At 40.4% G+C, this 26974-nt stretch overlaps 3 protein-coding genes across 4 annotated transcripts; 2 read left to right on the plus strand and 1 right to left on the minus strand.

Moving 5' to 3' along the window:
* Positions 1–62: 62 nt before the first annotated feature.
* On the plus strand, positions 63–18406 carry LOC105010944 (cation channel sperm-associated protein 1). The gene is made up of 13 exons (XM_020048644.3): positions 63–137; positions 15275–15336; positions 15874–15987; positions 16083–16292; positions 16406–16519; positions 16653–16812; positions 16967–17202; positions 17298–17361; positions 17454–17526; positions 17616–17661; positions 17774–17861; positions 18017–18131; positions 18293–18406. The coding sequence occupies exons 1-13, from the start codon at positions 118–120 to the stop codon at positions 18323–18325; spliced, it is 1335 nt and encodes a 444-aa protein (XP_019904203.1). The 5' UTR covers positions 63–117; the 3' UTR covers positions 18326–18406.
* LOC105010943 (insulinoma-associated protein 1a-like) lies at positions 10295–12102 on the plus strand. The gene has a single exon (XM_034293495.1). The coding sequence runs from the start codon at positions 10461–10463 to the stop codon at positions 11709–11711; it is 1251 nt and encodes a 416-aa protein (XP_034149386.1). The 5' UTR covers positions 10295–10460; the 3' UTR covers positions 11712–12102.
* Positions 18407–18589: 183 nt separating the features above from the next.
* kat5b (K(lysine) acetyltransferase 5b) lies at positions 18590–26649 on the minus strand. Of its 2 annotated transcripts, none has more exons than XM_010870602.5 (15): positions 26586–26649; positions 26415–26481; positions 25956–26024; positions 25666–25802; positions 24775–24843; positions 24290–24472; positions 24117–24197; positions 23510–23575; positions 23009–23257; positions 21149–21238; positions 20891–21031; positions 20670–20763; positions 20226–20385; positions 20064–20145; positions 18590–19949 (listed from the first exon to the last, which is right to left on the minus strand). In XM_010870602.5, exons 1-15 carry the CDS (start codon positions 26607–26609, stop codon positions 19815–19817), a joined length of 1647 nt encoding a protein of 548 aa, XP_010868904.1. In that variant the 5' UTR covers positions 26610–26649; the 3' UTR covers positions 18590–19814. The 2 variants fall into 2 exon arrangements, with proteins under 2 accessions (XP_010868904.1, XP_010868903.1); XM_010870601.5 differs by having other exon boundaries at positions 25540–25802.
* Between the last annotated feature and the right edge of the window lie 325 nt (positions 26650–26974).

Below are 26974 nucleotides of genomic sequence, written 5' to 3' on the forward strand. Positions count from 1 at the left end.
ACTGTAGAACACGAGGCTGGACCACTCATCTGGTACTCCTGTCCTCACATACAAATGGATCCTTGCATTGAAGCACAGTTTAAACACCACGGATGTCTGCAGCATGATGTTCCTAAAATGACAAGCACATCCACTGTGTAGGTAACAATACCACCAATATTTGCTTCTTTTAACTCAGACACTGCAGTGTATATATGGACTGAATAATAGCTGTACCAATCCAGTTTTAAACAAACCCTAAGCTAATGTGACACTGGAGCTAGGGCCTGATTCCCTCCACTAATTACTGTAGGAGGTCTCCCCCGCGCCTGACCATATGGTCCTAGTAGGAGGTCAGCGGCTCTGGTCAAGCCCACGACAGAGCTGGGAGTGGGGGTGGGGTGGGGATAAGAGGACGGTGTTGGGGGTAGTGAGTCTTTAACGGATTAAAGGAAGGGAACAATGATATGATAGCAGTTTAACATACATATGACAGAAGCATGTGTCTAATGACAGTATGGCTATAGAATAACAGGATACAAGAAGTATACTGGTGAAAGTCTAAAAGATTTCACCTTATGTTAAACATTGTTTCGCATTTGAAGTACGGGTATTTCTGGACTACTATTTACACATGAAAATCGTTTTTCCTCAATAATTCCGGTATTTACCATATGAAATGAAAGCTCTATTTAAAATAAGTTTAACCATACATACATCCAATCACATGTACAAAATAATAGTGAATATTTTGATTTAATATTGAATGTTTTTGATTCACTAGTTCTTTTTATTCCTTGTTATGCTGAGTGGTGTTCATTTGGTCAAAGAACAGCCTACATTTTTTACTTCTCCTTATTTTGTGAGAGAATCAGATGTGTAATGATTAGGTTTACGTTACTTAAAAAGACTGAACAGACTTCTAACTGTTAGGCCTTTAACCAACATAGATTGTTGCGTTTGAACAAACCTCATATGTCATATTTACCAAGTATAGCTGTCTGGATTAACAAATTAAACTGATGAAAATAAAAAACGAGCACTGGTTAGCTCAAGACTAAGGAAGATCTCTATAGTGAATGACCACAGAATGCTGAACATAATGAAAAAATAAATACAAAAGAACTGTCAGACAGATAAGGAACCTGTCCAGGAGTAAAGCCTGGATGTGTCAGAAAGATAAAGAGCCTGTCCAGGAGTTAGGCCTGGATGTGTCAGACAGATAAGGAACCTGTCCAGGAGTAAAGCCTGGATGTGTCAGAAAGATAAAGAGCCTGTCCAGGAGTTAGGCCTGGATGTGTCAGACAGATAAGGAACCTGTCCAGGAGTTAGGCCTGGATGTGTCAGACAGATAAGGAACCTGTCCAGGAGTTAGGCCTGGATGTGTCAGACAGATAAAGAACCTGTCCATGAGTAAAGCCTGGATGTGTCAGACAGATAAAGAGCCTGTCCAGGAGTTAGGCCTGGATGTGTCAGACAGATAAAGAACCTGTCCATGAGTAAAGCCTGGATGTGTCAGACAGATAAAGAGCCTGTCCAGGAGTTAGGCCTGGATGTGTCAGACAGATAAGGAACCTGTCCAGGAGTAAAGCCTGGATGTGTCAGACAGATAAGGAACCTGTCCAGGAGTTAGGCCTGGATGTGTCAGACAGATAAAGAGCCTGTCCAGGAGTTAGGCCTTGATGTGTTAGATAGATAAAGAACCTGTCCAGGAGTTAGGCCTGGATGTGTCAGACACTACTATTTGCATAAGACTTCACTTGCCAAACTACAAAAGTGCAAAAACACGAGTTAGTCTCAAGGGTAAAATGGCATAAATAATCCCCAAAGATCCTGCAGTTCTGGAACTGGCTCACTTGCCATCACTGATCATATAACTACTGATGGCAGCAGTGGGATGAATTCTGAAGTGGACAGAAACATCAGAATCTTCTCTGCCCAGATCCAATCAAATGCCTTAGAGCTCATTGGACGGCATTTCACCTTGCACAGGACAATGTCCCCAAACACACTGTTGATGCAAACAAGTCTTTTAGGGCCAAAAGCATAATGTTCTTGACTGGCGGAGTCTATCGCCCAACCTGAATCCAGTTGAGAATGCATTTCACTTGTCGAAGACAAGATCAAAGGCAAAAATGACCAAAACCAACAGGAACTGAAGATGGCTGCAGTATAAGCTGACCAGAGCCTTACCAGTGAAGATACCCAACATCTTGGATGTCAATGGGTCACAGATTTCAGACAATCATCAAATTTATAGGACTTGCAACCAAGACTTTATTGACGATTATGTTGATTATTTCACATATTTTTGTTTCTCTAAAATGGGTGGGCACTATACATGAAAATAGCTATTTTTACCACTGTTCAACTATTTAAGGCAAACCAAATAATAGTTTTTTTTCTTCAAGCTTAGAGGGTTACTTTAGCATTAAGCATACAAAATATGTATTTTATTCTTTTAAAGGCCCAAACAAAGTGAGATCTAGAACTAAACTAAATGGCATGGATTAAGTTGCTCATTGTGGGTCCATGTGTTGACACAAGGTTTCCACATCCTCTGTACTGTCATGTCTTACTGTACATCCTGTATACCAGTAAATTGCAGGCACTGGTTCACAGCAATAGTCAGTAATTCAGCGACATCTAGTGGTAACCTGCTTCATTGACATCTTGTGTCATTGGGACCACGACAGACTTTGTACAAAGATAAAAAAGGAAGGGCTAGTTGCTAATGTGCTTTTCATCTGTTACCTTCCAAAGTGATAAGAACCTACTGATAACACTTGAGAGTCCAAAAATGGTGTTTGTAGATGCTCTACAGGTTATCTGCTGACTATAAGAAACATTTTAACTATCTACTAACCCTTAGCTTAACCGTATCCTTTATCCTAACCCCAACCCTAACCTTAACCCCTACTGTAAACCTTTACTATAAATTCCAAACCTAACTTTAACCTTAGCAAGCAGTTGCTTATCAACAGATACTTTGTTGATAGTATTAATATGTATTGGACATCTGCAAATAAAAATGGGGACTCTCATAATAAAATATAACCAACCCTTACCCTAGATTAATGTACACATTAGATTAATGTACACATACCAGCACAAGCATAACTCCTGCCATAATCCTAACTAAGGCAGGATTTAATGGGTGCAGTGGGTGCGAGGGATTGAATGCTAAGCTTCACACCTGACCCCAAGCCTGTAGCTTCACACCTGACCCCAAGCCTGTAGCTTCACACCTGACCCCAAGCCTGTAGCTTCATACCTGACCCCAAGCCTGTAGCTTCACACCTGACCACAAGCCTGTAGCTTCATACCTGACCCCAAGCCTGTAGCTTCATACCTGACCCCAAGCCTGTAGCTTCACACCTGACCCCAAGCCTGTAGCTTCACACCTGACCCCAAGCCTGTAGCTTCACCACTGACCCCAAGCCTGTAGCTTCACACCTGACCCCAAGCCTGTAGCTTCATACCTGACCCCAAGCCTGTAGCTTCACACCTGACCCCAAGCCTGTAGCTTCACACCTGACCCCAAGCCTGTAGCTTCACACCTGACCCCAAGCCTGTAGCTTCACACCTGGCCCCAAGCCTGTAACTTCACACCTGACCCCAAGCCTGTAGCTTCACACCTGACCCCAAGCCTGTAGCTTCAAGTCCACATATTGGGAAGTGAAGGTAAATAAGTTGAAATAATTTTGTATTCAGGATTTTGTCAATTAGGCCCTTTATCTTCTTTACCAGAGTCAGTTGAACTTGTGTAGTATGTTTACATCCAGAATTAAGGAGGTATGATGTTGTGTATGCTAATTAGCGTTCGAACAATGACTATAGGCATTTACAGGAACAGCTAGCATACATGACGTTCCCAAACACTTTCACTCTTTGCGCTGATGCTAACTAGAGCTTTTGCAAACTTTACTATCTTTACTATCTATCAAAGTACTGTAATTATTTTAAAATAAATATTCTATGAAATCAGCAGGCTACTTAAGACTATGGTCTCTTTGTTTTAGTTTTTTACTTTTAAATAAATGATACTTAGCCATTGATTCTAGAATAATTAATATAAATTCCTCATGAGCTTTGTTCTATTGTAAATGGCTGTGTAGGTATCCAGTTTTTAATTGTTTATTTTGTTTTATCCTGGTTTTAAATCTGTGTTTTATTAAATAAAATCATTGTTTTAGAAGAAAGTAAAGTAAGTTATAAACTTTATTTTAAAACAAGGATTTTGAGACCTTTCTGAATAGTTCTGTTGCCTTTCTCTGGTCTCTTGTCCATCCCACCCATATTGGCGGCCAGATCAGCCATTGTCCTGATCTACATTCTGATTTAACCCACATTGTCCTGATCTACATTCTGATTTAACCCTCATTGTCCTGATCATGCAAGGGTAAACTGTCAAGATAAGGTCAAGATTACAAAAATAAGATGTTTTCTTCTAACACTGTTCAACTTTGTCGATATCTTCCCTTATTGAGGAAAAGGGTATTTCCCTTTGATGTTGTTTACAATTATTTATCCATGCACTAACTGCAATCATTTCCTAAATTACTAAATAAGGTTAATGTTAAAATGGACATAATAGGCAGCTTCTGTCCCCAAACATCAACACTGACATTCATGCAAAAGCACATATCATGTTGGTAATTCGGGCGTACATCTTGAATAACTAGCTTTTCCACTGCATATCGCATCAAATTACCTATGTCAACTACAAGGCATCTCTGAGTATCCTACAGACCACGATATGTAAAAACCATGTTGATATCACTGCTAAATAGGTTTAATTTCCCCTGATCTGCCTGTATTTGAAGTGATGTAGAGTTACTTAGAGCTATTGAAGTAGTGTATTAGACCTAGCTAACCTTGTATTCAGAAACGTTTATCATTCTATGGGAGACTTCTGTGGGACTTTTATTGCGGGGACCTTTATTTTGAAAGGCGTATTGAGTGCCTGGGAAATTACAACGAATTGTGTAGCGCGCTCGTTTCGATTACTTTGTTTTCCCTCAGTTGTAGTGCCCAGTTAATTAGCCTTCGTTTCAGTCGTTTTTCCCTGGTCATTACCCATACTATGGGCTTACATCACCTTGCTTAAAGACCAATCTGAAAACCCTACCTAAATGTATGAACCACGTCTGACGGAGTAGCCTTGTAGTCCCACTGCAGCTCGACCACTGCCACTTTAAAATGATGTGTTTGAGTAAATGGAAAAACCGCTTTGATCTTTGCTTTCTTTTTTATTTTCCCACAAATCAATCATCAATACGTAATAAAATGTGGTATCTATTTCAGACCAAGTAAAGACCATTTGTATTTTCGCACTATAATGAAGTCTCATAAAGAAAAATGCTCAAAATATGTGGTATACATTTGAATTTTGTGTAGCCTATTTTCTCAAAAATCGATTCTCATAAAATGTCCAAAAACGTAAGAATCCATTTATTTTGCTGTTTTTATAATGTTTTCATAATTTCCATTGGCCGAATAATGGTACAACCATATATTATTTAATATTGTCCACTGTTCACTTTCCTTTTCACAGGAAAGGCACAACATTAATAGTATTACTATATCAATAGTACCGGCATAAAACCCCAGTAGCCTATACCCGCACCTATTACAGTCCAAGTAAAGACCTTCTCTTACAGATTGGCATTTCAGTCAGTCATTGCAGAGATTGTCAGGAGTAGAATAAGGATGTTTGTGAGTCACTCAAGTTTCAGAGGCCTGCAAATCCATGGGTGAACTCAAGGGAAGGCGATAGATTAGTATATTTTTCTATTCCGGAAAAAAAAAAACGCCTTTTTACTGTAGCCTATGTCTTGTAAAAAGCCTAAGAAAATGTTTTAGATTTGTGTCAAGTATGTATTCCCTTAGAACAATAGAAAATTGCAGGATAATATATGTGAAAATAATCCCCTTGAATTGTCAGGCCAACTGGTTTACCCTTGTAGCCTATCATGTATACAAGATGAATTAATGACAAATATCATGTTTAGGGTTGCATGGTATTTTTTATTAGATTTTCGAATCATATGGAACCCAAAAATACTGCTTTGCACGTTTATTTTCACATAACATTTGGCTATATAAATATCTCCATAAGACATAGCTTAGTTATTGAGGTACGGGATATTTTAGCTATATGCCTTATTGTTTATAAATAAAACATTCGAAAATCAAATAATGTGTGTATATATATATATATATATATATAAATTGACACAAAAAGATATCAAAACATAAAGGTTTGAATTTTTAAACGCGTTCTGGTGAAGAATTCCACAACAGAGGCCCAGAAAGCCCGCATTTTTTCACTGTCACCTCCTAATTGATCGCAATTTGCAGTTTTGCGATAGCCTCTAAAGTCCTTTTCCCTATTTAATATGACTGTGAATGGTTGAAAAGGGATTGGAGAGTCATGGTGCTGTAGCTGCATTTGTTTCTTCTATTGTTATGTGGAAGCTGGGTATTCACGTCCTCCGCGAGTACTGTACAGCTGTATGTAAATAAGACCGAACGAACAGCACATGGCCCACGAGCGCCACCGGCCAATCCCTGACGTTCCTGCATTCTTCCCCGTAGCAACAAGATTACACATTCCGAATACCTCCTGCCCAAGCTGCGCACTGAACAAAAGGAGAGTATAGGCTATACTGCGGCGGTGCCTGTAAGTCTCTGTGGGCAAGGCACTGGGCAGACTATTCTTCGAAATCCACGCAATTGTTAAGTATAATCATCGGCAGTATGGACGATTATTATTTTATTTATAATTTTCGCGGATTGAATAGCCTAGGTCTACACAATAAGCTAAACACAGTCATAAACAAATTGTTCCCTAGAAGACCACTCTGAATGACCAGAGCCACCACGTCATCAAACCATTACAAAATATATCTGTAAAACGACTGAAATATTTTTCTGATTTAACGGTAGACATGATCACATTACAATTATTAATTTAATATGTAACTACTTAAATATCCTAACTCATTATAACATCAACACAAATATCGATATTTAAGTGGGGATCGAGCTTACAATCCAGTTGCAATTCATCAAATGTGTAAATTATGGAAATAACAGTTGGTTATAGCCTACCAAGTAACAATTACAGATATACTAGAACAGCTTTCCACAAGGCAAGGAAGCAAGGTAACCTGGTATGCCGGGAAGGCAGCTTGAAAGTGACATCATGCGTACAGGTGAACATTAATGTTTCATAGGCTACAGATAAAACAATACTGTTAATGTTAACAGTAAAAAAAAAAAGGAGAAAAAAATGACCAAAACCTCGAACCATAATTATGGTATAACAATTCATGTGTCAGAAATAGTGAAGTCTGTCATTATTTTCATAGTCAGTTTATCAAAAGCTTTTGCAAGCGCGTGTCTTCGTGTGCAAATCACGGTTTAACTCCCTGGTTGTGCTCTTATTAAATAATCTAGTTTCTGTGGAAGGATGTCTGAAATGTCTGTATGTAGGTTAGCTCATAAGATATCAATAGAGGCTATGCAGCATAGTATTTGATTAGGCAATGTTCGAAACAACATCATTAAACATGAGGTTGATTTAATATAGGTTAACATAGTTTGACTCTTTTTATAACGTGTTGTTATTCACAAGCCTCGTAGGCCTATTCCGTTAGTTTAAAAGCGCCACATTTAGGATTCTGTTTAATTATGCCGCCGCTGAATTGTGCGTCTGAGCCGACAGTAATGGGGTAAGTCAGGCAGGTCACGTCAAAGAAAAGGACCGAATTCAATTCTCCAGCTTTATGCAAATAGGGTATCACCGAGGTCAGGGCGGGCGCGTGGCTTGTGGCTCCTAAGGCACACGCTTCAAACTTCCAATTTCAACAAAAGCCGAAAGTAAAATAATGGTGAATGCCCCCCCCCCCCCCCCACACACACACACATACACACACTCCTTCCACCCCCAACACATCTACAAATACACGCCCCTCGCTCCTTCATACCGCAATCCTCCTCGCGCTCTAACTTTTTTGTCTCCTATCCCCTAAGGGCGAAAAAAATCCAATAACAATCAACAATCCCCGGAGACAACAGATCGGTTGGGGGACACGGTGCAACTGCTGGGGGATGTGTGTGTGTGTGTGTGTGTGTGTGTGTGGAGGGGGGTGGGTGGCGGCGTTTTTTTTTTCGTTTGCTTTGAGCATATTTCCAGACTACAGCAATTCCATGACAAATGTTTTTTCTTGATAAGAACATCGAACCTGCTCAAGAACATTACCTGATGTCCTCAAACTAAGGACGATACAAGGACGTTTCTTAATTATTCCATTTTAAAATGCTTAACGTTTTCAATTATTTCTTATTGTTTGCTAGATTTGAAAATACTTGTTCTACACCAATATGTAATTCAAAGCCTTGGGTTAATTTTTATTCTAGCCAAAAACATGTCTATAGTTAATTGATAGATAGAACTTTCCTTGAATCTCCATATATAGCTCCCCATGTATTTGACTAAAAGGTAACGTTTTTTAAATATATTGTTGCAAATGACAATAGGACAAATTGCTATAAAGAAAGCTACGAAATAGTCTATGGTTATTCTCTGAAACATGTATTTGAATCCAAACCATTCAAACATATAGGTTTGAGAGAGCCTTGCTGGAATGATTTTAAACTGATAGACAGATCACACTGAACATGTAGCAAATATCAAAATTATCAACATAATACCTAACAGCTCATTGGGTATGTCAGTAGCAAGTACTTGGCATAATTGTACACAAAAAAACTGTTACACAATGAATACAGGTCTATAGGCCAGATGTATTGATTTGTATTCTATCCAAAATGTTGTACAGAATTATAAGAATATACGTTATTCTAGTTCAACTATTGTAGTTCAATAAGATTTGGTTTGAAGTTATTTTGAAGATTTTGGGGTTTCTGAAAGACCTTGCCATAAACCCATACAACTCCCATTGTATAACTACTAATGCTAATGCTGGCGGTGATGTAAGTAAATAAACAAAACATGTTTTTTGGTTATTTTGTCTTAGGATCAATGGATTGATCACTTTTTGGCAGTAAAATTGAAGTATATTTCAAGTTTAATATTTCATTCGTTTTTAAATAAATATAAATATGAAAAATTGTTATTGTTATTGTGGTAGTAGTGTTTAGTTCATTTTGACTATTAAGGCTGAAAAATTATAATACAAATAAAATTAAACAGCTAAGTTATCTTTATAAATGTAGGCGAAGTTACAATAAGATTATTTTATTTCAAGAATTTATGCAATTTGCATAATGCCATTTGCGTAATGCCATTTGCGTAATGTTGAGCCCAAAAGAGGTAAAACATTGATCAATGCAACTGTCATCTCAGATTTATGTGAATTGATTAGAGACAACATTATCTCCAACAATAAAGGACCGCGTGAAGATGTTTTGTCTGAGACTGTTACCGTTTATCGATTACAACTGTCGTTGGCCTCCAACGGTGGATAGCCCTGCTATTCCAAGTGTATCACTAATGAAATACATTTTGAAAGGGTGTGGGTAGGGTTTATTGTGATGTGCTATTGCGCCAGATTGTGGATGTGTGATGAAAATTGTTAATTTCGCTGACATGACAGACGGTTTCTATTGTTCCAGTGAAGACGTTGGATGGCTATTGCTTCTGGACAGTTTGCCCCAACTAAAAGCAGAATGAAAAAACGTTGCTGTTGCATTATGAATTTGGATTGTAGCCATACCGGGGACTACATTTTAAAACGTCAAATAACTTCCAAAAATATATTTAGAGTATTTTTTATGGGATTAATTATTCAAAGGTCTTGAACGTCCAATTGTAAACATTCAGAACTGAACTGCACAGATTCACTGGTGCTGTGCCTCCCCTTCTTTGCCTCTTTACCCTCAAACGAAACTGACACAAGCCTGAGCCCCCCCGCACCCCACCCCCTTCCCCACAAGCTCTTTCCCCCTCCTATTGATTGTTGCATTTTGATGAATGAACGGACGGCTGCGGCACGTGTATGTTGAATAGAGTCTCCGAGGACATGGGAGGATAAAGGATGGATAAGTGTGGTGTGGTTCTGTGTAATCTGCATAATGGCTAGGGACCATCAAGGACCGAGCAAGTGGTTGGGGTGGGAGTGGGTAGGGGGGAGACTGTGGGACTCGGCAATGGGGGAGGCTGACATCTGCCGCTGCGCTCCTCAGAGACTCCGGTTGGATCATGTTGCCAGGCCTTTCTATTGACGACTGGACTGCTGCCATCTGCGTCCTAACTGACGCACAATGACCGCTCGCCGCCTTTATAAAGACCCAGACAAACCACAGAGCGACAGTGTGAACAAGTACCTCAGAGTGAACAGGACGCATTACGATTACGCAGGCCTATTTCCAATTATTGGCCCAGACTTTAACAGCAAAAACGTATTGAGGTTCAAGATAACGTGTCGTGCGTGTGCTTTCTTACAGTCGCAATGCCAAAGGGGTTTCTTATAAAACGTTCTAAAAAGGCCGGTCCTGTTTCATACAGGGTACGAACGGAGGAGGACTTGGTGCTGGTCGCCAATTATTCCCCGCTGGAGAATGCCCCGGCTCGGGAATTGCCCTCCGTGTGCCACAACTTTATTCGAGTTCCGAGTCGGGAAATATTCGGAGGAATGCCGGAGTCTCACTGCGTGCCCTCGCTGAGCCCAACCAGGCCTGACAGCGATGGATATCAGTATCCACCAGTGGACGCAGCTCTTCAAATTCTCAGTTCTTTTTCTCGTGCTCAAGCAGATACCTTTCCCGAGGCAAGTTTGGGAAGCTTTGCCATTGATGGCTCCCCAGTGTCGCCATCTCTTCCAGAGATGACCACCAGAATGGACACCATGTGCGGGAATGCAAAATCTGTAGCAGTGAAGCGTCATGCCTCTTCCAACACCAAAACTCCCCATACTAATTCCAAAAAGCGCAAATCCTCATGCTTCTCAAACCAAGAAAAGAAATGCAGCATCAGGGATGAGGTAACTACATCTCCCGTCCTCGGATTGCGCATTACGGAAGAGGCGGAGGATGAAGTGAAGCAGCGCTTCAACACGAGCAGTCCGCTTGGAGAGTTCATCTGTCAACTTTGTAAGGAGCGGTACACAGATCCTCTCACTTTGGCTTTCCACAAGTGCTCTCGCATTGTCCGAGTCGAATATCGCTGCGATGAGTGTGAGAAAGTTTTTAGTTGTCCAGCTAATCTGGCCTCCCACCGACGTTGGCACAAGCCAAAGAGTTTTCAAGAGGAAAGAGTTTCTTCACCGAGAGAAGAGAGCCAACCAGACACACCAATAGCCAGAGATGCGCTCCCACCCTCCCCACCATCATCCGACTCTGGCTCAGATGAAGAAATTATGTTCAGCTGCCCACAGTGTTCAAAGAAATTTAGAAAACAAGCGTACCTAAGGAAACACCTGGCCTTGCACAATAGGAAAGCAGCTAGTCATCCACAAAATCAGACTCCATCCTCTCCTTCGGCCAGAATCTCAGACCAACAACAAAGCGTCCCGCCCCAGGCCGGCTGGGAATCATCCGAGCCCTCCGCCAAATTATCAGGGACGGAGTGCATCACAAAGGTGTCAGGGGAAGTGTTTCCGTGTCGATTTTGTGGGGATAATTTCTTTTCCTCACCTGGCCTCACCAGACACATCAACAAATATCACCCAACGGAGAGTAGACAGGTGATAGTTTTGTCCTAAACTATATAATGACACTTTGCTAGGCATAACTACTTAATTCAATGTTTGGGTGGAGTAGGTTGTTTCATCTCGCAAAGTAGTAACCTATTGTACGTTAAATTACAAATGTTCCGCCTGAATAATATAGTTTTTGTAAATTAGTTTTGTTTTCTACAAATGTATATTTATCTATCTAATCATTATTTATTTTATACGTATTTATTTGTTTATTTATTCATGTATTTGTTTATTTATTTATTTGCCTGTATATGTCATAATCGTGTTGCCTTTGACTGTTGATATATGAAATGACAAAAAAGCAGTTATGCATTGCTCCAAATTACCTCTGACCAAATTATTGCTATATTTTTCCGTTGAAACACAATATTACCATGCTTATTTCTAATACAATAAAGAGAGTATACATCGACTTTGCAGTTGTGCATTCTTTCAGAAAATAGGTCATGGGTTTGATGGCTTTTTGAGTACATCCATTTCCTGCAACATCGACTTTCTATACATGTCCCCATTTCCAGATGATGAATCAGGTGTACTTGAGACTGTTAAAAACATAGTCCAATCCATGTCCCCATTTAACATAGAAGGGGCCTTACACTGACACTCCATTTGCCACTACGCATCATCGTCGACCAGTGAAACAGGGCAAGGTGCAGGAGGATAACGACTTCCAGTCTTTCAACAGACAGACAGTAGTCGACCTATTCAGCGACTTTAGCTTGGCATATATTGACACAATTACGCACGTGCAGTGGTTTTAATTAAGCGAAGCAAACCACCACAGTTGTGACCTTATTAGTTGTTAAATTTCTATGAGTTGGAAATAAAATCTGAGAAACAAATAGATCTTACTTATTCAACAACATATACCAAAACAATTAAATGGTTGAAATGGAATGGTTTGTTATAACAAAACCAGTATAATATTGAAATCATTTTGGCTGCAACACTCGCAGATCCAATTACTTAAATCAGTTATTATCTTGTAAACTTGTGTTACAAATAATTTCTCCTTGCTGAACACCATTTCAGCCCAGTGGAATAGAATAATGAAAATAATAGAATGGTAGAAGAATCCTCCAGAATAAAGAGGTAGTTATGACGCAGAATATTCCAATTTCGTTCATTAGACCTACGATACCTCAAAGAAGGATACATTTTGACAGACAATCGGGTAGGGCTGCATGCTTATAACTTCTTGTTTGTGTTGATGAGTATTTGAAAGATGCCTTCAAGCTATTATCCATACATTATGGACTCCTAAATTAATTATACACTGTTTACCCATTGATTCTTAATTGAATCTTAAACTTCTTACAAATTGTATAGAATCGTGTTCATTTGGAAGGATGTTCGAGTGAGTTCGATGCTTTGATCATAACTCCTCATTTGAAGCAGGCTGTCTTCTGTAGTAGCTAATGTTTCTAGTGGTCAGAGAAATAAATCCTCTCAAGTTCAAAATGTAAATGCACTGGAAAGCAATGGTACGTTTTGCTAATCAATAAAACCTTTCAGCTAGCCCACCTCCATTTTTAATAGAAATGTATGGAGGTTAAAGCATTTTTTGGAGATTGTAAATATGTCATGTACTGAAATTACTTAGACAAGTTGCAATTCGTGAAATTAGACTTGCGCAACAGACCACATCATATAATATCAAAGTAATCATGATCAGTCTTTTTTTCTTTTCTGGAAGGCAAGAAAGCTAGCTATAACTTTCTAGTAGACACTTCAGAGAAGACTAAGGTTTGTCATTTGTAATACAAATAAAAATAAATTATAATGTAATTCAACAAAATAATAAGGTGGCCAATAATTGGGGACGGTGGCCAATAACAGGGGGTTGTATTTTTTTAGTGACAACACCAGTTCCTGGAAATATTCATTTCCCATTTATGACATGCTAGCTAACATTTTTATGTCACTAGGCTAATGATCATCAGGAACACATTTGCAAAACTTTGTGTGTTTCACAGATTCATGTTTGTTTGTGTTTGAAGTTAACGTATCTTATTCTGTTCAGAGGAAATATTGCATTGTATTCTGTTCAGAGGAAGGGAGATCCGGTTGTTTAATGTTTCTTTTTTAATTATGATTTAAAAAATCTTCCGAGGTGAATGGGATAATGACTAAATCTGTTTTTGAAATGATTCAGAATGATTAAGGGGAAATCTCGCTTAGAAACAGTATATACTGTATGTCGATGTTCATTTACTACAAACTGTAGTTGACCAGAGTATTTTGGTTACATAGTACAGCCGTTTTTGGGACTTTTTTTGGTTTTGGATGAAGACAGAGTGGACTTCAATTTCTTTATTTCGATAGAACTTAAGTCATATTAGATCAGTGTCTAACACAAACTATGAGACAGTTAAAGCCAACCTTGACCAAAAATAACCTTATTTTGATAGATTTAACACCTGTTGTTACTCTAAAAATACATGATGAAATATGTTTTGGGGAGTATGCCCAGAACCCCCAAAACGAGGCTTAGCCCTCCCATCCATGATTTTCTAGTGTCCCTGGTAGTTACAGATCACAGTTACCCCACTGGGTAGTAAGTGTTATTTCCCAATTGGTAATGCCTCAAAAGTATAGAAAATGGCAATTATTCCCCACAAACTTTGCTTTTGTGACCAGGACAGTGATATTTTGAAATGTACCAATTTTCCTGATGCCACCACTGCACATCAAATCGGGCCATATGAAACAATTTCCCAGATTTCTAGATAAGGATGAAGCCTTCAAGTACCTTCAAGACTTCTTCCCTAAGCTGAGGCAAAGGTCAAAGCTGTTGTTTTTGTCAGACCACAGCTAAAGATAATCCTGGAGTGCAATGAATTCCCCAATAAGCTCATGGGTAAAGAGAAAGCGTCTTGGAACAGCTTTGTCGCAGTGGTTTGGGGCTTCCTGGACATAACAAGGCCGAAAACTATGTGGAGCTGGTTGAGACTGGTGAAGAACTACGGCACAATGGGCTGCAGGATGTTCCTAAAAGTCAATTTCCTTGATGCTCGTCTTGATAAATTCAAGAAGAACATGGGGGCGTACTCGGGGTAACAAGGTGAGCACTCCCACCAGGATATACTGGACTTTGAACACCGCTACCAAGTACAAAGAGAACATGATGGGAGACTATATTTGGGGGCTGATTCGTGAAAGCGATTTACAGTATAATCGTAAATCTCAAAAAACTACTCACTTCTAAATCTTTTGTAGTCATTTTTGTATTACTTTAGTATAAATAAATGTTAATTTGGCTTCATATGATGTATTATCCTGACTTTATGTGAATGAAAAGATACAGATTTGTCCTTTTACATTTCAACCGGTACATATCATAATATCACTGTTCTGGTCCCAAAAGCAAAGTGGGGAATAATAGCTATTTTCTATTATTTTATCCATAAGTAATTACAAAATAACACTTACTACCCAGCAACAAAGTTTATGCTACTAGCAGCAATAGGCCTAGGGTTGTTACAATTACAGGTTTGATGTAAATAAAAATGTAAACATTATGGGACTCATCTTCACAGTGTTTATGTGTGTGTGTGTTTGTTTAGCCTGGAGTGCAACATGGAACCCCGGCAGTCACTACCAAACAGACAGACAGTGTCTGGAAAAGGTGAGACTTTCGTGAACACTAACTTAGCCTTCAAATTCACTTACAAACATTTTACTTGTACATGAAAAACTCAGATTCCTCAGATTCCAAGGCAAGCTGTTCCGAAGACCTTACAAAACACAATTCCCCCTCCCTAAGATTCAAGTTCACACCTAAAAAAATTCTATCTTACAAATAGTTTTAATGAAAGTCAAATGAAAAAACGAATGCTTGAATTAAGCAATAAAACTAATGGGTTCAGAAAATGTTGCTTGTAATGAAACACAAGACTGAAAACAAGCTACATAGATAACTCGAATATCAGGCTTTAAGATTTGTTTCTAGACTTTTAAACACTTTTATTGTCTTATTCTAAGATTGAATTAGGCTAAGTTTCCTGCTCTCAGAATTGTCTTTCTTGTTACTAGCAACATATTCTCATCCCGTATATATATATATTTATTGCTAGATTTTTTTTTTTACTACTTTCAGTGCACATCAAGATTCTCTGTCTTTGTGTGTTTTCATGTTTCTTATGTATTATGATCTGTCATGCAGGCTCAGCAAGGCGCAAGAAGTCTTCTGTAGACAGCAAGCATCCAGCCAGAAAGAGACCGTTCTCAACCTGTGAGGTCTTAGACAGGAAAATGTTAAAGATGCTCCGTGAGAAAGGTATTTGATGTACTTGGCTACTGTACTGATGACCATCCTCATGATTATTAGGCAAACTGTTCCAAAGACCTTACAATCCCCTCACAATCCCTCAGATAAGCAGCGGAAGATCCAGGAGTGGCGTGCTTCCAGTGAAGGCTGGCTGAGGGCATGGGGCACCCTGCAGGACTGGATGCATCAGCTGTTTAGGATCATTGCGGATTTCACGGAACACCGGCGGTTCGACCAGTTCATCCTGTTGGTGGTGGCTGTCAACACAGGGATCCTGGTGGCCCAGACATTTGAAAGTGTGACAGTTAGAGGAGGTGCATTCTGTGACTAAAACTGCCTTACTTCTGCATGAAGACAACCCCATATACTCCTGCATAAAGAGATTGTATGTGTTTAAGTGTGATCTCTGTTTGTTTCCCGATTGCAGGGTGGTGGTTCTCAGCTCTTGATGCTATATTTTTAGCCATCTATTTAATGGAATGTGTGCTGAAACTGCTTTCATCCGGCCGATTCTACTTCCAAAACCCCTGGAATGACCTTGGTAGTTACACCACAGGGGTTTGCATTGGCCTGGAGGCAGTCACAAAATCAACGTCAACATTTTACAGACCAGAGTCCAACTGTTTCAGCTGTTTTCAGTGTTCTCTTCCTGTTTTCTCCTCTCTCCATCTCAGATTTTTTCATCATCATCGTAAGCCTCATTGACTTCATGCTGCCTCTCATTGAGTCTTTAGGTAGCTTCAGTGGAGGCCAAGCTGCCATGGTCTTCCGCCTTCTCAGGAGCTTCAAAGGGATCCGGGTCGTACGGGTGTTCAGAGTGTTGCGTACCTTCAGGTAGGCTTTCCAGCCTTAACCCGTCATTCTGACCACCACTCGTTTGATTTCTCTTCATAATACGTCAACAAACGACCCCTGTACATAACATTTAGGCCCATCCAATTCCGATATCTTTAATCATAGTTTAGTAACATCGTCCTTTCCTTAAAAGTTTTCTCCAAAATATCCGGTCCATCATGACCACCTGCCTCCAGTCTCTCCAGTCCATGGGGGCCATCATCATCCTGATGTTCACATTCCTCATCATGTTCGCCATCATTTTCCGAGAGTTGTTTAACGTGTCTGACCCAGAGCGCTTCGGCACCATGTTCCGGACCGTGTTCACCCTCTTCCAGGTGCTCACGCTTGATGACTGGTCCCTCATCTACACCACCAGCAGAGACCAAGGCAAGGGAATGCTAGTCTGCATCATGCATGTTCTAGATGTTGTGCATCACCAGTCACCTTATGTAACTGCTGATGACTAACTTCATATATTAAAGGTGCACCCCATATAATCATCTTCCTGGTCCTGTACATTGTGGTGGAATACTTCACTTTCCTCAAGTGAGTAAGAAAAGCTTACAACAAATACTGAACGTGTATGATGTCATCTTATGTTCTTCCTGAGTAAACATCTTGTGATCTCTCTATAATAGTCTATTCGTTGCTGTCCTTGTTGACAACTTCCAACTGACAATTAAAAAACGGATGGCGTCAAAGATCCAAAAGGTATTCATACAATGGCGACCAGTAAAGCCATGAAAAATAATTTGGCTGAACCTAACGCTACATAATTACTATGCTCTTTTGCACTTAAGTTCCAGGATGCATACAAGGATGAGATTCAGTCAATGAACAAGTTAGGTTGGTCTGAGATTTGGAAAAATCTACCACAATTGAAATGTTAGTGAAGCTAAATACACAACTGGCAGCAGCAATACAAGACCAAACCATCTACCCTTCTTACTTACTGTAGAGCTTCAGCATGGTGAAGCACAGACAGAGGAAAAGTTCTATGAAGCATCCCTCAAAATGACCTATAGTGAAAATAAGTACGGAAACAGGTAGGAGACCATTACACTACACATTACAAAATACAGCTGTCAACTTCAGAGTTCACCAACAGCCAACAGAAACTATTTTTGCCAAGCCATTTCACAAACTTTATGTACTCCAGTCTCTATCTAACATGCCACCCCAACCATGCCTGGTCCGATAGGGAGATCGAGTTATTCACCAACTACCTCAAAGTGATGGCAGCCATAGATCAGAAACAGCAGACATTCCGCTCCCAGGGCTGTGTTTTGGAGCGCCTCATTGACACGTTCTTTGAGGTGAGCGTTAGTCTTTGAGCACACAGCACAATCATCTGAAGCAGAGCACTTTATTAATGTGTCACCTATATTTACATCCTACTGTCTGCCTCCCAAGATGTCTGGGAAAGTGTTAATAATCAGGATTCAGCTCCAAATAATATTTTCTTGACCTCTTTCAGACAACAGAGGAAAACATTCTGGTGAATGAATAGGGAAATAACATGGATCAGACAAACACGTTCCTCACCACCCAGCTGGACTGTATCTTCTGATAACTTGCATTAAAGCCATTAATCTCAGTAAGTGTCCTGGTTAATTATATCCAACTGAACTCTTTAAGGCTCATTAACTATTCCATCTTTCCATTGGTTTTGCCTACTTCAAGATCCTGCCATGAATGGAGAACACTTTAGAATCAGCAACTCTCCCTCTCCAACATATTTACATACACTGAACGAAGACAAAACATACACAAATCAAAGTGGAATTTGCACTTTAACAAATGTAAATATAATAACTATCAACATTAACGACAACACAAATGAAGTATGAAGTACTCTTTTGTTACAAATCCCTATCAGTACACACACATTTACAGGAAATAGTCTCATTAAATTATATGATACGTTATGCCAAATGTGTTAGTTTACATTCAAGTTTACAAAAAGGAACAACATCTGTACAGGTATCCAAATGTACATTCTTTTAACTGTTTAACATGGCTTATTTTCTGTACAGAGCATTCTCACATAGCTCTTGTGACATACAGAAATGCAACACCACCTTAAAAAATCCTTTATAAAACAGTATATCATAGTATTTACACAATTACTACTGGTCACAAGCACAGTTTAGGTATAGACATGTTGTTCTTATTGTGTGTTTATCAATGAGACGATGGACATGGACAGTCATAATCCAAGACTACATCCCAAGCAATAATGGAGTGATTTTCACTGAAATGAGCACACACTGACTAGTCCAAAAGTGTAAGTAAGGAAGATAAAGAAACAGGTGATCAGCCTCTTCTGTCCAACATGAGTAGATATGACCGTTCAACCAAATTACAAAATGACAAAAGGCTTGCCTAGAGTGAAGGTCTGGTTTATCTACAATCCATGCTTTGTTTTAGATACAGTTTTCATATGCAAACATTTTACCATTTGTAGCACAAAGCCCTGGTAATGAAAATATCATGTGAATGGGACTTATTCCCTGAATAACACAGACATATTTTCCACACACTTATATTTGTAAATATTTTAAGTGTCTTCATACAGATCACAACCAAAGTAATTAAGACATGAAGCAAAATAAAAAAAATATCGATACATGGCACTGGATGGGCTTTGTGCTAATACAAAGCATGGTTTGCGGTCACATCTCATTCATAGACCGGTAAGGAAACCGGTGTCAATCAAGGTGTCCTTTACACAAATGGATTCACTAGTGCCAAGTACAAACTCAGAATCTCATGAGGTCAATGGTGAGGATAAAAGGAGATTGGAGAGGGGAAAAAAAGAAAAAGAATGCTGATTATACAGTACACAGTTCTTATCTTTATATGTTCCATAAAAAGGGGCCTGATGACACAAATATATAATGGTTCTGTATTGAAGCTCCCTGTCTGAGTAGCCCTGTGGGACTCCACCCTGAGTGCTTCAGGAAAGTCTGCTGTAAGACAGAGGGGGTGGTCAGGGTTTACCACTTGCCCCTCTTGCTCCAGTCCTTGGGGGTGAAGTGAAGGCATTTGGGGTCAATGCGCAGGTGACGTTTCTGCATTGCTCTCTCATGCCCCTCCACAATGTCCTCAGAAAGTGTCAGGATATACTGGCCCTAAAAAGAAACAAGGACAGAATGGGTTCAAATAGGCAGCTGACTAGGAGTGCCTCATTACTTAGAAACAAATGACAGTGCTGAAGTGCCATCCTCTGCGTCAGCACCGCTCACCTTATAGTAGTTTATTAAGTTAAGGTACTGAAGTGTAGATATCACATCCTCTTTCTTTACGCTGGTAATCTCACTGATTTCACTGGAAACATGCAACACAACAAGATATTAGTTTACAGCAGCAGTGACCTCAGCTAAGCGCATCGCTGGACTGAGACGTACTTGATGGTGATCTGTGGCCTCTCCCCGTTGTCGGGCTTCAGGTCCATGAGGATCTCCAGGATGGTCTGGGACCAGTAGGAGCGGTATGACAACAGCCCGAGGTCAGACAGAGGCTTCTCTGGTGTCCCAGTCTTCCCCTCGACCTTAGACAGCTCATAACCTGACGACCAACAGACACAACTGCTCGTCATGCAAAACAGGGCAGAGACATTTCAACACAGCGACAGATGATTCTGGCACATGCCCGGGTGTACGGACAACCTGCCATCCACATCAAACCTTACAATTTATATACCTGGAATTTACACTTGTATTGTGTGTGAAAACAGGGACATTTTGGCTGCAGAAGCTGCAGGCTCAATTCAGTACAGCGGCAGCCATACATACATACTACCGCTAGGCCAGGCAAATCCATGTTCAGTTATGTCCGACTGGCTCACTTACTGAACTCAATGAGTAATTTGCCGTAGCCTCTCCGCTGGTAGGGGGGTAAGGTGAGGATACAGGCCACGTTGTAATCTTCTGTCGACTCTTTCTCCTGCAAACAGAAAAACAGGTCAGCTGAAAGGTCACGTCAAGTCGTTGAGTGTCCAGTACAATCGCTGAGATTCAAAAGCAACAGATTTTGATCTGCTAATAGCAGATGATAAGAAGCATAGAAACACCTTGGAGAAGTAGCCCACTATGTGGAAGCCCTTGGAGTCATATTCCGTCATGACGTAAAAGAGGAAAGGGTCGGTGTCATAGTACAAGGTCTTGTGATCCAGGAAGCACTTTGCCAGTAAACACAGGTTCTGAGAGTATGTCTGGCAAACGGAGAACAGACATACAGACATAAGTGTTATGAAGGCAGAAACTCAGTGAAAGTTCTTGCACTTTGGAGAAATGACCAGGCAGCTAGAGAATCATGTACATTTACTTACTTTGTTCTTTCTGCCATCTATTTCAAAAAAGGAGATTGTGCCCTTGCGGTAGATCTCATTGCCAGGTGGATGCCGAAGATTACACTTGGTCTATATAAGAGAGGAAGGGAAGAATATTTATGATGCTGATATTGAAAATGCTTTTCTAGACCAACCAGATCAAACATTGGCACCATATATTAATGTGAAAAAGTAATTACAACCTGGAAAGTGGTATTTTTCAAACACATATTTGGACAAATGGATATGTAATCTTTACTGCAAAACTACCATTTCACAGAGGAAAGTAACCTAATTTAACCAATGAAATTGAAAGATACCTTTCAATCATTTATTAATCAAAAATCAACAGAAATGCAATTTATTAGTGTAGAAAAAGCTCAACCACATCTTCAATAGCTGGTGTGGAACCCTTTGGCTGAAATAATTTCATGTAGCAGTTGCAACTGTCCATCTCTTCGACTGGGAGGAATCTTTGCCTGCTTTCTATACAGTACTGCCTCAACTGTCATGTTTGAGGGCTGTGCTGCATCCCCAACAGCATTTCGATAGGAATGAGTCTGATCTTTGACTCAGCCATTCAATAACCCACAATTTCTTCTTTGTAAGCCATTCTGGTATAGCTTTGCTTCTGTGTTTTGGATCATTGTGCTGTGGCAAGATCCATGTTAATTTCAGCTTCAGCTTTTTTGACAGACAGCCTCATATTCTAAGGTACAAAATTAAATTAATGGTTGACTCATAGTTGGCCAGGTCCTGAGGCAGCAAAGCAGCCCCAACCCAAAACACCTCCGCCTCCATGCTGCATAAAGTTCCTGTGTTCAAAGGCAGTGTTTTGTTTTTGCCAAAAATGCATTGCAGCCAAATAACACTACTTTTGACTCTGTGGAACATTGTACCAGCAGTTTCGGTCTTCACCCAAGTGTTGTCAAGGAAACGTCAGTCATGTCTTCATATTATATTTATATATCCATGGGGCCTCCATCGATCAGACCTGTTTGACCAGCACATCTCACAGATTCTTGATTGGACTGAGATCTGGGGAATTTGGTGGCCAAGTGAACACCTCCTCAAACCATTCCTGAACCATTTTAGCTTTGTAGCAGGGCACATTATCTTGCCAATGCCCTCAGGGAATACCATTGGTACATGTCAAAAGAAACATCCACACGAATGGCAGGACCCAAAGTTTCCCAGCAGAACATTGCCCAAAGCATCACACTGCCACTGCCGGCTTGCCTTCTTCCCATAGTGCATCCTGGTGCCGTGTGTTCTCCAGGGAAGCGATGCACACCACCCGGCCAACCACCGAAAGAAAACGTGATTCTTTAGACCAGGCCACTTTCTTCCATTGCTCAGTGGTCCAGTTCTGATGCTCACATGCCCCTTGTAGGTGCTTTTGGCAGTGGACAGGGGTCAGCATGGGCACCCTGACTAGTCTGGGGCTACGCAGCCCCATACGCAACAAACTGAGATGCACTGTGTGTTCAGACACCTTTCTATCAGTACCAGCATTAACTTTTTCAGCACTGGAAGCTACAGTAGCTTTTCTTTTGGATCGGACCACACAGGCCAGTCTTCGCTCCACACGTGCATCAATGAGCCTTGGCCGCCCATGACCCTGCCGCCAGTTCACGCTTTTCCTTCCTTGGACCACTTTTGATAGGTACTGACCACTGCAGACCAGGAAAACTCCACAAGGGCTGCAATTTTGGAGATGCTCTCATCCAGTCTTCTAGACATCACAATTTGGCACAAGTCGCTCAGATCCTTAAGATTGACAATTTTTCCTGCTTCTAACACACACACACACACTAAAATTGTTTAAATAAGTGTTCATATTTTAAACTAGAATCTTACCAGGTGCCTCTGCAGACACTTGAGACTTTTGAGGTACTTGAGGCAGAACTCGCAGAGGTAGAGAATAGGCAATGTGGTCAGTTCTTGTGGGTAGGGTGAGAAGTACCAGGGTTTCAGCCTGTGGCGACCCAGTTCAATGCAGTCAATGTTCTTCATACGTGTGACAATGTCGTCATGGCTACGGTCCGACACCAGACTGCCAGTCATGCGAGGGGCTGAAGGGATGCCATCTGAGCTGTCCTGCGAGTCCTGAGATGGTAATAATGCAAGAGGAGGCAGCAGAAAGGATGAGAACACTTCTGACGGCTAGCTTAGAATCTAGTCAAAATAAAAGATTGAAATTAAATAACTGATTAAGCATTGAGTTTCACAGAAATACTAAACCAGAGTAAGCATTTCTTACACAGCTGTCATATAAAATAAGGTCATATATATGACCTTATTAAAAAAAAAGGATATAAGCACACAGCAAACAGGCAATGAAAAGGAAATTAAACGGACCTCTCCTGGTGGCAGATACACATTGGCACATCGAGGGCTGTTGTTATACTGGAAAACCTTTATTATCTAGCAGAAAAACAAAAGCGAATGATGGCTTTTGGACATTGATGTAAGAGTGAAGGAAAATTATTACTGTAACTAATTATACCAATGTGGGAAAATTCAGGGTGTTAAGTCACCAGTGAGCCACATATAATATTGGTTATTAATTTCCTTTAAAATTTACGAGGGATGTCTTAAAATTAAACAGTATGGGGAAGGAAATAAAACAATGGTAGATCTTCCCCAAATTAACACACATCACATATTCATGTAAAATTCAACTGCCTCGAAACTATCCTAAATGAAGAAAGCTGCCTGCAAAAAACATAAGTAAAATTGTTTTTGTCTTGATTCAGTTGACAAGCTGTGGTGATATCGGTTTTCCTTTCAATGTTTTTGAGCTAAAAGGACAATGATTCCCCCCAGAAAACGCACAAATGACTTGCTAATGTCGGTGTGTTGCATAAATGTAAGTTATTATAGAGAAGTGAATGAAGGGAGAGGAGATGGTCTAAATATTGAGTCAAATAAAGAAGCGATTAACATAACGACTTGTGTTCCAGACCTCATCGGTTCCCCCGCAGTTTGGGGGCTGTTTCCTCTTCCTGCCTGGCTGATTGGGCATGGGACGACGAGCAGTACCATTCTGAAACGGGTAGGAGAGAAATCAAACACTGACAAAAAAGGTCATAGTTTGAAACTAGAGAAGTTGCAGAAAGTTGTCAGGGGTTGGTTTACCGTGGTGAGAGAGGTCAGCTGCTCGTGGTCTTCGCGGCTACTGGACTTGAGTGTGAATGTGTTGGTGTCCCTTGCGGCAGGGTAAACGGACGCCTGCGATGCTTCTGTGGAACCTGGCAAGGATGGCACAGGAGTTGCCGGGGACACTTGTGTTGCCAGGGACACAGACTCTGCTTTCCTCTTCTGTAACAGAGAATACACATGGAGATGCTCACACAAACAAAACACTGGAGAAAGCTGAACATAATGAAGATTAAACCCCACCAGACCATAGGGAAAACAGAGGTGTTGTAGTTATCTTTTATGTTATCACACAAGTATATTCTATTGACAGCTAGAGACTGTCAATAATAAACTGTCTACATGAATGTTTATCCTTGCTTTAAGAATGATACATCTATGGATTTCACTAAGATGTTGTTTTAGATACTTATGACATGTAGCTATGAATGTCTCTGTGTAGAATAGCTAAATTAAAGCTGTACCGGTGTGGGGAGGGTTTTGCCTCTGGAAGGAGCAGTGGCAGTTTGAAGGTTGAGATCTAGACTCTTCCTCTGAATTTGAACAGGAAGGAAGAGAAGAAGGGGGATTAAATCACAGTCACAAATCTCCACAGGAACTAATATGGAACGTCACCCCACACTAATATTAATCACTGAACAGTGTAATAAAAGCAAAATCAATAACCAGTCAAGATAGCATAAAGTAGAGCAGATCAAAACAAAAACATGGATTCCACTCAGATACCTGAGCACAATTAATGAATGTAGGACAGTTGAGTACAACCCTGTTATCATTTTAAAATAAACATGAGTTAAGAAATCAGTAGATCATATAACAGAAGAAATCCCCTTACTGAAACAATTCTGTCTCCCGTCACAGAGGCAAGACCAGATAAATGTTGTTTCACTGAAATCTTGAATTCACCTACTGTAAATACCATTTCACAGATGTTTGAAAAGATTAATGAAGCACAAGCTGTGCTACTTTCCTTTAATTAATAGAAACGCAAGGTTGACACATTACTTCGTAATGAAATTGCATTACTTCGTAATGAAAGTCCAAAAGACTATACAAATAATATTATAAAAATTGGGTTTTGTTGTAGTTGAGCTGTTTAACAAAGTTATCTTTTCAAATTGCAGTATTAAGCACAACTGCAGAAAAAAAGCCTTCTCGATTATACATGCAGATAGCAAGCAAGCATCAGGGTACAATTCCCAGGACTGGGCTTAAGACTACTGCCAAACCTGAGCTTGTTGCTGCAACACTTGAAAGTCTGGCAGAGAAGTCTTGGTAGGTAGGGACTTCTGCTGGGCTTGCGGTTGGGGGGGCCTGCTGGGGGGATGCTGGGGGCCAGCTCCGGCCGCTCTTACCACTTCTCTCTCCGGGGAGCTGGGTCGTGACCCCGGAAGCCCGTTCTTAGTGGGAGTTTTAGCCTCCTTCTTTGGGAACTGCAGCTTCTTCATGTCAAGCCTGTCCGGCGTAACCCACTCATCCAGACGCTTGTTGACTAATAAAGACAAGCAGACGCACAGGCACACAGACACAGCAGAGTTGACATCTAACCGGTAACCTCAGCTAAATTTACACATATCTGCTTCTCCTATTCTGATGGCCAATGTTGGGAGTATAGCACCCGCGTGATTAAGCATAGACTACTCACAGTCAATGTAGTGGACATAGTAGAGTTTTCTCCCAGGGATTTCTTTAACACTGAGAATTTCGGCCAAAGCTGCAAAGAAAATATTACATGACAGATATAGAAACAAGTCCTACATTGGAATCGTATATTTTTTATTAAGTACGAAGACAGCAAAGTAGCTACGGTTAGATAGCCATGGTTGATGTTATCAACAAAATACATTAAATATTTAATATCAGAATAACGTTAACTTAACGTTTCGAAATAAACAAGACAGTAAGTGGGATATGTTAGTAGCAGTAATGTCAGTGCTCTCGTAACTGATCATGATCAATGCCTTTGTTTACTATCTGCTACTAGCCGTAGCTAGCCGCCTTGTGTTTTCAAACATTCAGCCATGACAGTTGTTTTATAATGCAGCTAGCGTAGCGCAAGCTACGGTCCCTAGCGGTAGGTAAAGGGCAGGAGGAAGATACTCACGCCACTCGTCTTCGTTTTCCTGATTTTTTCGGAGAACTGGAAGCCGACAACCTTCGACAACATCGACCTGTCGAAAGATAAGATTTAGAAAATAAATATTTAACAACGCTGACGCCACACATATACAAAAACGCAATAATTTTATACAATTTACGATAACCGAGTACTGACCGACGAATCCGCCATTTTGGTCATCTGTGAATGTAGAAGCCCGCAATGAGTTATGGGAAAATTGTATGTTCTCAATTCTGGATGTGTTCGAGGGACTCCAGTCTCTGCGCAGCATCGACGCTGGCTCGTCACTTGCTGTGGTTCTATAACGCTATGAGTGTGAGAAGCAGCTGTAGAAGCTGTAGGAGTGATATGTGGTTTCCTGTGAGGTCAGGCTAAACCCTCGTTTGTGACTGTGCATCGCCTACCTGCTGGGTATGTTAACACTGTTCACTTTTTAGACTATATTTTTAAGAAGACCCGGTAGCACCACCACATAACACAGTAATATAAAGTAAATTTTACTCAATGACGTACCTCTCAGCAAATTCAGTCATACAAGGAAGACG

This window comes from Esox lucius, chromosome 7 (genome assembly GCF_011004845.1).
Source record: "Esox lucius isolate fEsoLuc1 chromosome 7, fEsoLuc1.pri, whole genome shotgun sequence".
Lineage (NCBI taxonomy): Eukaryota > Metazoa > Chordata > Actinopteri > Esociformes > Esocidae > Esox > Esox lucius.

Coding starts and splice junctions, on each gene's coding strand:
- LOC105010944 (XM_020048644.3), top strand. CDS start 118: ATGACAAGCACATCCACTGT. Junction 17,527..17,615: donor TGGCGTCAAAGATCCAAAAG/GTATTCATACAA, acceptor TTTGCACTTAAG/TTCCAGGATGCATACAAGGA. Junction 17,662..17,773: donor TCAGTCAATGAACAAGTTAG/GTTGGTCTGAGA, acceptor TACTTACTGTAG/AGCTTCAGCATGGTGAAGCA.
- LOC105010943 (XM_034293495.1), top strand. CDS start 10,461: ATGCCAAAGGGGTTTCTTATAAAACGTTCTAAAAAGGCCGGTCCTGTT.
- kat5b (XM_010870601.5), bottom strand. CDS start 26,609: ATGACCAAAATGGCGGATTCGTCG. Junction 24,473..24,774: donor GCAAAACCCTCCCCACACCG/GTACAGCTTTAA, acceptor TCTCTGTTACAG/AAGAGGAAAGCAGAGTCTGT. Junction 21,032..21,148: donor TAGATGGCAGAAAGAACAAA/GTAAGTAAATGT, acceptor TCCGTTTGCCAG/ACATACTCTCAGAACCTGTG.